At 39.1% G+C, this 13,699-nt stretch overlaps 1 protein-coding gene and 1 long non-coding RNA gene across 15 annotated transcripts in view; one reads left to right on the top strand and one right to left on the bottom strand.

Annotated features, from left to right (window-relative positions):
* The window catches only part of Luc7l2 (LUC7 like 2, pre-mRNA splicing factor), a 63,414-nt gene that overhangs the window by 5,597 nt on the left and 44,118 nt on the right, over positions 1-13,699 (bottom strand). For 12 of the 14 annotated variants that reach the window (XM_048340306.1, XM_048340304.1, XM_048340315.1 and 9 more), the window contains 4 exons: positions 10,316-10,492; positions 7,615-7,706; positions 3,424-3,453; positions 3-194 (listed from right to left, as the gene is read on the bottom strand). In XM_048340306.1, the coding sequence (XP_048196263.1) occupies positions 3-194; positions 3,424-3,453; positions 7,615-7,706; positions 10,316-10,492 (491 nt within the window). The remainder of the gene's footprint in view (positions 1-2; positions 195-3,423; positions 3,454-7,614; positions 7,707-10,315; positions 10,493-13,699) is intronic. The other 2 variants (XM_048340314.1, XM_048340305.1) reach the window with 1 other exon arrangement.
* On the top strand, positions 12,071-12,466 carry LOC125347206. The gene is made up of 2 exons (XR_007210129.1): positions 12,071-12,166; positions 12,398-12,466. It is a non-coding gene; the product is annotated as an uncharacterized LOC125347206 (long non-coding RNA).

The raw sequence follows: 13,699 nt of genomic DNA, 5'->3' as shown, positions 1-13,699 counted from the left end.
ACCTCCTCTTGGATCGCTCTCTGCTTCTATCTCTAGAACTATGTCGGCTTCTCTGGTGGCTGCGGCTGCGGCTGCGGCTGCTAGAGCGGGACCTGTGGCGATGACGTTTCTCCCGAGACTTGGATCGAGTCCTCCTCTTGCGTTCTCGTGACATGGAGCGAGACCGGTGCCTGCGATGTTCTCTGGACCTGGATCTACAAAACAAGATTTTATTTCATTTTTAGCTTTGTCAGCACAACATTTTTCTTTAAAGAGAAACTGTTCTTTAGTAATCTTAACACCAATGCTATTCAAAATCACCTAAGCCTATCATTAAAATATGTTGCTGATGTTATTATATACTAGTATTTGAAAATGCAAACCATAACACTTCATTCTCTAGGGTCAATCAGTGTTTTACAAATTCTTAGCAGTGGCCAGGGGGTGTAGCTCAGTGGTAAAGTGCTTGCCTAGAATGAAATTCAATCTTAAGCACAATGAAAGAAAATTTTGTTTTTACAGGAATATAAGAAAAATTAAAGGGGCAATATGTACCAGTGCTATATGGTTAAAAAAAATTTATCAATTCACAGTGCAGTTCAAACCATAGTAAAATAGTTCTTTATTCATGTAGCATATAATCTGGGAGGTAAAAACATGCAAAAATTACTTGTGGGGATGGGCAAAGTGGTACCAGTAACCTCAGCTAAATAGGAGGAGGCTTAGAGGAGGATCATAGTATAAAGCTGACCCCAAGCAAAAATAACCGAAGCTAAAAAGGACGACTAGAGGCAGGCTCAGGTGGTAAAGTGCATGTGTGGCCATCTTGAGAGCTACAGTACTGCCCCCCAATTCATTTTAGAGGACTTTACCTAAATTGGGGGAAGGCAGTTATTGCTAACGAGCACAAAGACATAAAGGAAGAGAAAAAACTTCTGTAACCTCACAAACTAGCGTGTGCAGTAGGTAAATGTGTAGGGTGAGAGTAGAGACGAAAACAGGACAGAAGTGAGGGATAGCAAGGGATAGATAGCATTTTGTTTTAGAAATGAACTCAAGAGCTGGTGCAGATGGCTCACGCCTATACTCCTAGCTACTCAGAAGGCTGAGATCTGAGCATCGCCCAGGCAGCAAAGTCTGTGAATCTCTCTCTTATCTCCAATTAACCACCAGAAAAACAGAAACGTCACTTGGTTCAAAGTTGTAGAGTACTAGCCTTGAGCAAAAAAGCACAAGGTCAGCACCCAGGCTCTGAGTTCAAGCCCCCGGGCTGACACTGGAAAAAGAAAATCATGGACTTGCTAAAACCAAGTTTTATGGTATGCGTACAAACTACACCTCACTGGGGCTGGGAATATGGCCTAGTGGCAAGAGTGCTTGCCTCAAATACATGAAGCCCTGGGTTCGATTCCTCAGCACCACATATATAGAAAGGGCCAGAAGTGGCACTGTGGCTCAAGTGGCAGAGTACTAGCCTTGAGCAAAAAGAAGCCAGGGACAGTGCTCAGGCCCTGAGTTCATGGCCCAGGACTGGCAAAAACAAACCAACTATACCTCACTAAAGCAGTTAAGAATTTAAAGTCATTTTAAAATGTTTTCACACAATATCACACAATATAATCATTTCAAACACAGGATGCAGTTTATTTTTAAATGATTATTTTGCTATAAAGTTTACTGTTTAACTTATATCAACATTTCAATCAAAGATAAAGCACATGTGGAGCACAATGACAGTTGAACGAAATATTTCCACAACTATTTCTAAAAGGAGCAGGGGGTGGGAAATGAAGGAGGAGGTAACAGTTGTACAAGAAAGGTACCCAATGCCTTACATATGAAACTCTAACTCTTCTGTACATCACTTTGACAATAAGTAAATAATTATTCAGAAAAAAAATAAAAGGAGCAGAAGGAAAGGACTTTAAGACTCATTACAATCATCAAATAATATTTTACACACTCATTAGGGGTATTTTTTTCCAATGGAAATTGTTTTCAAGTTAAAAAAAATCTAAACAATTATTCATGGAAAATCTGAACTTTTCTAGGTACTAGAAAGACTGAGCAATAACTCCTTTAGCTCTTTTAATATACATTCTAGGTAAGTGGTCTACAGACATCAAAGTCTTGGTAAACCTAAGATAAGGGCTGGGTGCATATAACTCACACCTATCAGCCTAGCTACTTAGGAGGGTGAAACCTGGAAAGTCAGTTTGAAGCCAGCTGAGAAAGAACAGTCCATCAGACACCATTTTTCGTTAACCAGCAAAAAAGCCAGGATGGAGGTGTGGCTCAAGAGGCAGAGTGCCCTGAGTTCAAGTCCTAGCACCAGTTTTCAAACACATACAAAAAGATGGGGCAGAGATATGTTAATATGTCATATATAATATGCAAAAAACAATATCTTTCTCTCTGATGTCAGTACTAGGGTTTGAACTCATGGACTGGGCTTTTTTGCTCAAGGCTAGAACTCTTCCACTTGAGTCACTGCCTTACTTCTGGCTTTTTGGTGGTTAATTGGAGACAGGGGTCTCAGGAATATTTTTTCTTGCACAGGTTGGCTTTAAACTTCAATCCTTAGATCTCAGCCTCCTGAGTAGCAAGAATTTCAAGCATGAGCTAAAGGAACCCAGTTTCTTCCTCTCTGTAGTGGTTTAGGGCCTTGCTAGCTAAGCTACCATTTGAGCCAAAACTCTCAGCCACCTTTCCGGAAGGATGGTATTTAAACTGAATTGAAAGACACAAGGGCAAAGAAAACATAGGCCATGAAGTGGACAAAAGCTGACCATGTTAAAGGGACAGACAAGACCTGTTTGGCTGAGACTGGGTAAATAGCTCTTAAATACAGATAAAAGTATTTTATCATTCAAATTAGGATGATGCTCTGAATATGAATATTATGAAAGAGGGAAATATTACTTAATAGACATTCTCTCTCTCTCTCTTTCTTTTGTGCTGCTGGTCCTGGGACTTGAACTCGGGGCCTGGCCGGTCTCAGTTTCTGTCCCAGATCTAGACTCTACCACATAAGCCACAGCCCCACTTCTGGCTTTTTCTAAGTAGTTTATTGGAGATAAGAGTCTCACAGACTTTCCTGCCATGGCTGGCTTTGAATTGCAATCTTCACATCTCAACCTCCTGAGTAGTTAGGATTACAGGCATGAGCCACCAGCACCCAGCTAGAATAGTTTCTTAAGTTTAAAGCTCAAAAGTAAATCCTGTTACATACTTAGATTTTAAAGAAATAGTTAGGAGTATTTTCAGGTTCCTCAAAAATTTCAAAGCAGTCTCTAATATTACTTTGATAAAAGTGTCTTCTGAGTAGTTTCTCTCTTTGAATTACCAAAGACACAGTAACAAGTTATCGATTCTCCTTAAAAAAAAAAAAACACCTTTGAAAATACAGCATCACTACGTATACCTATCCTTTGTGATACCTACCTTTTGGGATTCTTGCTATGTGATCGGGACCTAAAAAGAGAATACCTACTTTTAGAAATAAAATTCACAGTACAATGTGCTGTTAAATTATACTTTTTATATACATAATATATAAATTATGTACTTATGCCCTCAATTTGTTTTTTTAGAATGTGCTATGAACTCTAAATTTCTCTCCCTTGTTATGTGGGGTTTTTGAGCCATATACCTGGCTCTGGCTCTTAGGAATATGTATTTGGTAGACTAAAATGTATTATATACCATAACTCCTTATTTCTCCAAACCCCACTTTCTATCTAGAAAAAGTTATCTACAGCTCTCATCTTATTTTTCCTTTCTGGGAACAAGACTACATGTATTCTGGGACCTCATGCTAAAACACTCAACTCCATCTTGTAACATCTGTTTCTTTGTATGAGAGAGAGAGAGAGAGAGAGAGAGAGAGAGAGTGTGTGTGTGTGTGTGTGTGTGTGTGTGTGTGTGTGTGTGGTGTTAGTACTGGGGCTTGAACTTGGGACCTCTCTTATCTCGTGTGGCTTTCTTTCATATGGCTGGCACTCTATCATTGAGTCATGTCCCTAGTTTAGCTTTTATTTTGGGCTTTACTGGAGATTGAGTTTTGTGGACTTTTCTGCCCAGGCTAGCTTCAAACTATTATCTTCTGATCTCAGCTAGGATTACAAGTTTTTGCCACTAGTGTCCAGCTATCATGATCTTTTTCTTTCCTTTAAAAAAAATCATTTTTAAGGTACTGGGGTTCAAACTCAGGGTAGATTTCTGGCTTGATAAACCAGTAAGAAATAAAATTGAGCCACACATCTAGCTCTTAAAATGAAATATTCTTGTTTGTTTAGATTTTTGCCAGTCCTGGGGCTTGAACTCAGGGCCTGAGCACTGTCCCTGGCTTCTTTTTGCTCAAGGCTAGCACTCTACTACTTGAGCCACAGCACCACTTCTGGCTTTTTCTATACATGTGGTGCTGAGGAATTGAACCCAGGCCTTCATGTATATGAGGTGAGCATTTTACCACTAGGCCATATTCCCAGCCTCCATTAAAATGAGATATTCATATATAGTGTACTCTTCACATTCCCAGCATACACACAGTGCACAGTTAATGGAAATATTATGGTTAGTACAACACTAAACAGTGTTTTGTGTTTGTGTGAATAATATACAGTATGGATAAAATAAAAGCATGACTTTTGTAGATTCAGCCAAGTGTGTTTTAATTCTGGCACTACCTTGTACAACCCGGTTAAGTCATATATTCTCTCTCACCTTAGTTGTCTTTGACAAAAGAGAAGTTGTGACATAAATTTCACCAGGGAGAGTAGGAAGCTATTAAGGATAATTTTGTGGTTTAGATACAAAATGCTCTCCCTCAAAGATTCATGTACTGAGGATTTACACCATTGGTAAATCTAATAATTGAGGGATGATTAAATCATGAGGGCTCTGGCCTAATCAATATATTGATCTACTGGTGAATGGCATTATTTAGGTTTTCCATCTGGAAAAGTAACATTTTATAACAAAACTTGCCAAGTAGAAAATGAAAGGAATAAACGTGATATACTTTGGAGTAAAATGTGATATGCTTTATCATCATCTATAAAAATGAAGGTATAGTCCTGCAATAAAAAAAATTTTGTGCTCATATGACTTATCTCAGTCAAATCTTAAATTGAGAAACCTAGTTTTGTGCAAAATGATATTTATATTGTCATAAACATTACAACACATATAGATAGCTTTGTCCCATTTTGTCCTCACAGTACAGAGATTTCCAGTCATGTAATAAAAAGAAAGAAATACATTTGTATATTTTGAGTATAATATGCTCAAAGCTATAAGAAATCAGGATGACCTATTCACATACTATAAAGGGTTTTAGTTAACTTAGGCATATCTGAGCAAAGGTATTTAAATTTCAGAGCTATGTAATACAATTGAGGAAATACTATAAATTAGAACAGGCAGTGCTGCCCATCATAAAAAGTTGTAAAAGAAGAACATGACTTACAAAGGCTGTTGCTACACTGACAATATGCAGTTTTAGTTATAAATAGCTTAGAAAAACTGTTTTAGCTAGTTTGTTTTTGTGGGGTTTTTTGTGTTTGTTTTTTTTAATTTACACCAGTCCTGGGGCTTGGACTCAGGACCTGAGCACTGTCTCTGGCTTCTTTTGCTCAAGGCTAGCACTCTGACACTTGAGCCACAGCGCCACTTCTGGCTGTTTTCTATATATGTGGTGCTGGGGAACTGAACCCAGGGCTTCATGTATACGAGGCAAGCTCTCTTGCCACTAAGGCCATATCCCCAATCTGGGTTTTTTTTTTTAAATGTTGGTCCTGGGTTTGAACTTAGGGCATGGGTACTGTCCTCTGAGTTTTTAAGGCCAAGGCTAGCTGTACCACTTGATCCACAGCTCCACTTCCAACTTTTTGGGTAGTAAATTGGAGGTAAGAGGCTCATTCCTGCCCCACTGGCTTCAAACCATGACCCTTAGATCTCAGCCTCCTGAGAGCTGGGTTTACATGAGCCAGAGGCACCCAGCTATACAGTAATGTTTAAATATGACTGGCATATATTTGTGACTGACATAATCATATATATTCATGTATATAATTGAGTCACGTAATCACATGAATACCAAGAGCCACAAGATAGCAATTCATAAATGTTAATAACCAAAAATCTATACATTTAGCTATTATAATTTTTGACTCATAGCTCACAGAATTGAGAAAATAAAAATAACTAAAGTTTAATATAAAACAATCAATGAAATCAACAAACATAAAATTCAACCATTGTTATCACCAAGTATGAAATACACTGAGAATACAGTTCTATGCCAAGGAGGTTCCTATCTAGTTCAGTATGAAAAATAGAAGAGTTACCCAGGTATTTTGTTATAAATTTTCCAAGAACTGAAGATATTCAAGTAGTGTGCAATGGTATACATCTACAGTCATGGCATTCAGGAAGCAGAGGCAGAAGATTTGGAGATTCAGGGTTGAAGGCCAACTTGGGCTACACAGCAAAGTACGAATCCAGCTATAACTACCAAAACTCTATCTGAAAAACTGAAAGGCTTGGAGCTGGGAGTGTGGCTTAGCAGTAGAGTGCCTGCTTAGCATGCATGATGCTCTGGAAATTGATTCCTCAGCACCACATAAACAGAGTAAGTCAGAAGTGGTGCTGTGGTTCAAGTGGTAGAATGCTAGCCTTGAGCAAAAAGGAAACCAGAGACAGTGCTCAGGCCCTGAGATCAAGCCCCAGGACAAGGAAGGGAGGAGGGGAGGGAAACTGAAAAGCTAAAGATGTAAATTAATGGTAGAAAACACTTGCCTAGATGGGGCTGGGAATATGGCCTAGTGGCAAAAAGTGCCTGCCTCGTATACATGAGGCCCTGGGTTCGATTCCCCAGCACCACATATACAGAAAACGGCCAGAAGTGGCACTGTTGCTTAAGTGGCAGAGTGCTAGCTTTGAGCAAAAAGAAGCCAGGGACAGTGCTCAGGCCCTGAGTCCAAGCCCAGGACAGGCCAAAAAAAGAAAAAGAAAAAGAAAAGACTTGCCTAGAATGTACAAGGTCACATGTACACTTCCTGGCCAAAAAGAGAAGAGAAAAAGGAAGTAGTAGGGGAGAAAGTGAAGAGGAAGGAAAATGAAAGAAGGAAGAAATGAGAAAGAGGGGAGAAGGAAAAAGGGAAGAAGCAAAGGGAAAGGAAGAAAAGGGATATGAAGCTTTCTTTGCTACACATTTTGAAAGAAGTACCTTCAGTTATGTGGCTAAGAACTAATATGGGTTGAGCATCTCTAATCTAATCAATCTGAAATCAGATATCCAAAACCATCTGAACAGACATGATACTTGTATCATGTTTAAGATTTTGGAGCATTTCAGATTTTGAAGTTTTAAATTAGGGATTTTTAACTGTTGGCTCATGAAAATATTCACAAATCTAAAAAGCTCCAAAATCTGAATGACGTTCTTATCCCAAGCATTTTGGACAAAGGGTATACAATCTGTACATCTATGGAAAAATTGTTTTCCTTGGTGATATTTTTAAAAAGTGAACAGAAATTTTCCATGTCCCAGAACAGATATAAGCACCTCATATTTCCTTTTAGAACCAGAGAGATTTAACTTCAAATATTTGAACTAATAGGACTCCCTACCTCCTCAGCTTCTCTCGTTCTTCTCTCTCCCTTTCTTCTCTTCTCTTCAGGCGTTCCTGGTTTCTTTTTTCCTGCTTCTCAGCTACAACTCTCTTTAAAAATAAAAACAAAACATTAATATATGAGGTACATATTTATTGAGCCCATTTTTAATGATCTTAACCTAACCTTTACTATAGTATTTTGTTTCCAATGTGCTACATTTAATCTGATGAGTAAACAGTTCAATCTGAAGCTTTGACCAGGTATAATTATTAGGCTTACAAATGTGCTTTCCAGAATCTTCTTCCTCATCACCCCATCATTACTTTTCTTGATCACTTCTGAATGGCATTTCAAAAATCACTTCTATGAAACTTTCTTCAACCAAATACTATTTTTAAAAATGTGTCAAACCCTTACAAATCACAAGTTACCATAAATATGGTTTCTGATATAAAAATGTCATTTCTCATTATCCTGAGACTGCTGCTTTTAAAGATATGAGGAAACTGCTAAAGGGTTCTACTGCTAGGTCTGTAATTTTACACTTGACTCTCAAGTAGGTATCATTTCTGAGTTTAACAGCTTCGTATGATATAATCAAAGTTATTTTGACAATTTTTAGAAACTTACTTGACATCATGCTATTCAAAAAACTGATAATGGGGGCTGGGGATATGGCCTAGTGGCGAGAGAGCTTGCCTCGTATACATGAGGCCCTGGGTTCGATTCCCCAGCACCAAATATACAGAAAACGGCCAGAAGTGGTGCTGTGGCTCAAGTGGCAGAGTGCTAGCCTTGAGCAAAAAGGAAGCCAGGGACAGTGCTCAGGCCCTGAGTCCAAGGCCCAGGATTGGCCAAAAAAAAAAAAAAGCTGATAATGGCTCACAAATAGATATATTTGTATCCTGTGATTCTACTTTAATTATTTTTTTACATGTTTGTTTTCTCTTTGTTTTGTTTTGTTTTTGCCAGTCCTGGGGCTTGGACTCAGGGCCTGAGCACTGTCCCTGGCTTCTTTTTGCTCAAGGCTAGCACTCTGCCACTTGAGCCACAGTGCCACTTCTGGCCTTTTTGTATATATGTGGTGCTGAGGAATTGAACCCAGGACTTCATGTATACGAGGCAAGCACTCTTGCCACTAGGCCATATTCCCATCCCCATGTTTGTTTTCTTGAACTTCAGCTTTCTTTTGCAAGCATGGATGGCCTTGACCTCACACTCCTCTTTATCAATCTCCTGAGGACTGGGACTACAGGTATGTACCAACACATCTGAATGGTTCTGGGGGGTCGGTCATGGGGCTAGAACTTAGGACCTGGGCACTGCCCCTGAGCTCTTTTGCTCAAGGCTAGCTCTCTACCACTTTTCAGCCATAGCACTACTTCCAATTTTCTGTTGGTTAATTGGCGATAAGTCTCACAGACTTTTTTTTTGCCTGGGCTGTCTTGGAACTATGATCCTCAGATCTCAGCATCCTGAGTAGCTGGGATTACAGGCATGAGCCACTAGCATCCAGCTCCAGGTTGTTTTAAATGTCACTAGATTATTTTAAATGATAAAATATGGATCTTGGTTTTGATTCCTGTAACAAATTACACAGAAATTGACTATCAAGACTGTAAATCTTTTTTTTAAATAATCATTTATTGTTTTTGTACAATCAATATAGAGAAGGCTTACAGTTACATGAACCAGGTACAATCAGTCCAATTCTTTTTGAATCATGTCTCCCCTTCTATCATTTTCTCCCAATCTTTTCTTCCTGTCCCCACCCATAAGATATCCAGGTCATTTTCTATATAGTATCTGGTGGGCAGCACTGTAAGATTGTAAACCTTTAGCCAGTTTTCAATCAGTGCTACAATTATAGCAACTTGATAACGTCTCCTGATTCTTGCCTCATTTTTACTTTGTGTGTGTGCACGCCTGCACACGTGCTTTTTATTCTGTCAATACAACTGGGAAGATAATAGAACTGTATTACCTTTTTTACAGAAGCCTATATGCTTATTAGTAATTGTTGTTTTCTAAGTACCATTCTAAGTCCTCTCTGGAATGAAGCAAGAGCATAAAACGAGAGGTTGGACAAGCTTGCTACTTAGTGAAGAATTGAAAAATATTTCAAATAAATATTAGATTCAATCTCTCTGTAAATGGTATTAATATTTTTAGTGATTTTACTGAAAAGGAAGATAGCAATGAATACTTTACATGATTTAGTAAAGTTAGGTGCTGGTGGCTCATGCTGTAATCCTAGGTACTCAGTAGGCTGAGATCTGAAGATCAAAGTTAGAAGATGGCCCAAGCCGAAAAGTCCATGAGACTTTTATCACCAATGAACCAGCAAAAAGGTGGAAGCAGAGGTGTAGCTCAAGTGTTAAGAGAGTCAGCCTTGGGAGAAAGGGCCAAGCAACAGCACAAGGCCCTGAGGTCATTACGGGTATACATCCCCCTCCCTCATCCCCACCACAAAGGACTAGTTTAGAAATAAATTGGAAATGACTCCTATTAGTACTGTACCCAACCCAAAATGTTCCATCTCAGAATGGAACAGTATTGAAAAAGGCTGCTTCTTGGGCACCTTCCATTCAACCAACTCATACATGACTCAGTCAGAGTTGAACTAAATGTAATAGTCAAAACACTATTAAAAAAGACAATACTTATAAAAAGTGCTCAATAAAATAAGGTGAGGAATATTAATTTACCAATGTACCTTTAGTTCTTCAAGCTTCTCTCTTATTTCAATAAATCCCAGGTGCAGTTTACCCCCAAAATGATCAGCCAGTCGTCTGTCATTATCATGAAGCCCTAAATAGGCAGAGCAGACTTCACAGACTCGAAGTTTCTGCTGTTGGAAGCTAGAAGCTGGCATAGAATTCCGATAAACTTCCTAAGCAAAACAAGAAAAATGATAATTATGCAAACTTCATTAAAAGTCATGCTTATACTAAATATTTTGTTTTATATAAATATACTAGAAGCATGGTTATTTTGTCATGAAAACTTTAGGTTCCCTTTATCTCCATATTCTATCTTAGACTGGTCTAACTATGGTCAAAGGTAACAGTTGCAAATATATTTTTCTTCTTTAAACATTTGTTTCTTTTATTTATACTTTATGGTCAATGCTAACAATTTCCTAAAATAAAAAAACTTATGAAAAACAAAAGCAGGATTATGTAAATTCAGAGGAAACCAACACTGAAGACTGTAAAGACGACTTGCTGTGCATATATTGCAGAATGTGTTTCTACAGATTTTCTCAAAGAACAGCAAGCACTTGGCTTTTTTTCTTAAAAGCCAGGGACATCCCAGATACTAATAGTTACATGATACAGAATGCAATTTTCTAAAGGGTTATTCTCAATGCTCGTTTTCAATAGTTTTTGCTAAAACCTAATGTAACAGGGCCAAGTGCTGGAGGCTCACACCTATAATCCTAGCTACTCAGGAGGCTGAGATCTGAGGATCATGGTTTGAAGCCAGCCCTGGTAGGAAAATCATGATACTCTTACCTCCAATTAGCCACCCAAAAGCCAGAAGTAGTGCTGTGGTTCAATTCTTTTTTGTTGTTGTTGTTGTTCAATTCTTGAATACAAAAGCTTAGAGACAGAGCCCAGGCTCTGAGTTCAACCACAGGTCTGGCACAAAAATAAATAAAAGTCTAACATAGCTGCTTCTATACTGCACTTTAGTGGAGGACTGAGGAAGCAGAAACCAGCTACCCATGCACACAGAGAAGGAATACATGTCTTCTACACAGTTAATAGTTTCCTTCCATTTTCTTCTATCATAAATAACTTGTCTCCTTCCTTAGAAACTGAAACAGCATAAAAATGATGAGTCTTCACTAAGAAGAGCAGCCATGTTAAGGTAAGAGCTAAAAGGTATCCTCACTGAGATTCAGATGTCTTATATTCAACATGTTTTCTCTAAAAGTAGTGCATGGGAAAATAAACATTGGTAGGTTTTCCTACTCTTTTACCTTACTAGCAGAATTCTGGTTTGCCTCAGATACCACATGCACAACTAAAAATATTAATTTTCCATGCTTTGGCTAAGAAACTACTACTGAAAATTCCTTGATAGAATAGGTAAGACTGTTCTTTAAAAAGTGAGTCAAGGGAATATGGCCTAGTGGCGAGTGTTTGCCTCATATACATGAAGCCCTGGGTTCGATTCCCCAGCACCACATATATAGAAAATGGCCAGAAGTGGCGCTGTGGCTCAAGAGGTAGAGTGCTAGTAGCCTTGAGCAAAAAGAAGCCAGGGACAGTGCTCAGGCCTTGAGTCCAAACCCCAGGACTGGGGGGAGAAAAAAAAAAAAAGGAGCCAATAAGCTAGATGATGCTAATGGCTCACACTTGTAAAATCCTGAGCTATTCACAAGGCTGAAATCTGAGGATCGAGGTTCAAAGAGAGCAGCCAGGAAAGTCTGTGAGACTCAAGCTCAAGGACTGCACTCAGGCCCCAGGACTGGCACAAAAAGAAGGGGGGAGGAGGAGGAGTGTCAATAAAGTCAAGCAAAAATCACCAATGGCTACTAAAAACTATGGATGAAAAAGTGAGGAGAGGGGGCTGGGGATATGGCCTAGTGGCAAGAGTGCTTGCCACGTATACATGAGGGCCTGGGTTCGATTCCCCAGCACCACATATACAGAAAATGGCCAGAAGTGGTGCTGTGGCTCAAGTGGCAGAGTGCTAGCCTTGAGCAAGAAGAAGCCAGGGACAGTGCTCAGGCCCTGAGTCCAAGCCCCAGGACTGGCCAAAACAAACAAACAAACAAACGAAAAAGTGAGGAGAGGGCTGAAGGTAATGCTCAGTGTGATAGTGTTTTCCTAACTTGGTTTCCAAACAGTAAAGGGTATGAGAAACATTATTTATAGCCTCAAAAGTATCAATACTAAGATACTGGTTTACTAGTTACAAAACAATAGACACTGTAACTTAGTATAAAAATAGGCACATCATCAACACTGGAACAAACCACTAAGATATCTCTCCTGATAGGAATATGTATTACTATCAAAACTCTAACCATAGGGTTGTTTTTGGTTTTTTTGCCAGTCCTGGGGCTTGGACTCAGGGCCTGAACACTGTCCCTGACTTCTTTTTGCTCAAGGCTAGAGCTCTACCACTGGAGCCACTTCAAGCATTTTGTTTATATGGTACTGAGGAATTGAACCCAGGGCTTCATGCATGCTGGGCAAGCACTCTACCACTAAGCCACATTCCCAGCCCTGATTAACTTTTTGATAGAGTATTAGTGGGACAACTAATGATATCTGAATTAAGCAATACCCTGGTTTTTATTTTTTATGCCAGTCCTGGGGCTTTTTTGCTCAAGACTAGTGCTCTACTACTTGAGCCACAGCTCTACTTCAGCTTTTTGGTGGTTAAGAGTCTTACAGACTTTTCGGCGTGGTCTGGTTTTGAACCGAGATTCCAGGTTTCAGTTTCCTGAGTACCTAGGATTACAGGTATGAGCCACCAGCACACACCTTATCATCCTATTTAGGCCTGTAGCTTTAAAAGTAGGTTTCTTGTTGACAGTATCTAGCTAAATCAGGCTGGAGGAGTGGCTCAATTGGTAAAGCACTGTGCTTTACAACAAAAATCCACTATAACAATGTCTGCCACTTAATTGCAAAGTTTACATCATTTACATTTAGTAAAATGATACATAGGCATTAAATTCACCACCTTACTATTTGTTCTGTATATTTGTCCTTTATGTACGAGTTTACCTTTCTTCTAATTACTTTTAGACTAAAACTTTTGTGAGTCATGGAGCTTGAACTCAGAGCCTGGGTGCTGCTGCCTTGTGCTTTTTCAGTAAGGCTACTGCTCTTCCACTTTGAGCCAGAAGACCACTTCTGGTTTTCTGGTGGCTAATTGGAGATAACAGTTTCATAGGGACTTTTCTGACCGGGTTGGTTTTGAACTGTGATCCTCCAATACTAGTCTCCTACTGAGTAGCGAGCTAGTATTACAGGCATGACCCACGGGAACCCAGTGACTAAAATTTTTTTTTATTAGAATTACTACAAGTAATATTGTTAACTGCTGTTTCTTTCTGAAGTTATAAATTTCAATA

The sequence above is a fragment of the Perognathus longimembris genome, chromosome 2 (genome assembly GCF_023159225.1).
Source record: "Perognathus longimembris pacificus isolate PPM17 chromosome 2, ASM2315922v1, whole genome shotgun sequence".
Lineage (NCBI taxonomy): Eukaryota > Metazoa > Chordata > Mammalia > Rodentia > Heteromyidae > Perognathus > Perognathus longimembris.
Note: the sequence above shows the minus strand (reverse complement) of the source record. Positions and strands in the feature narration are given on the sequence as shown.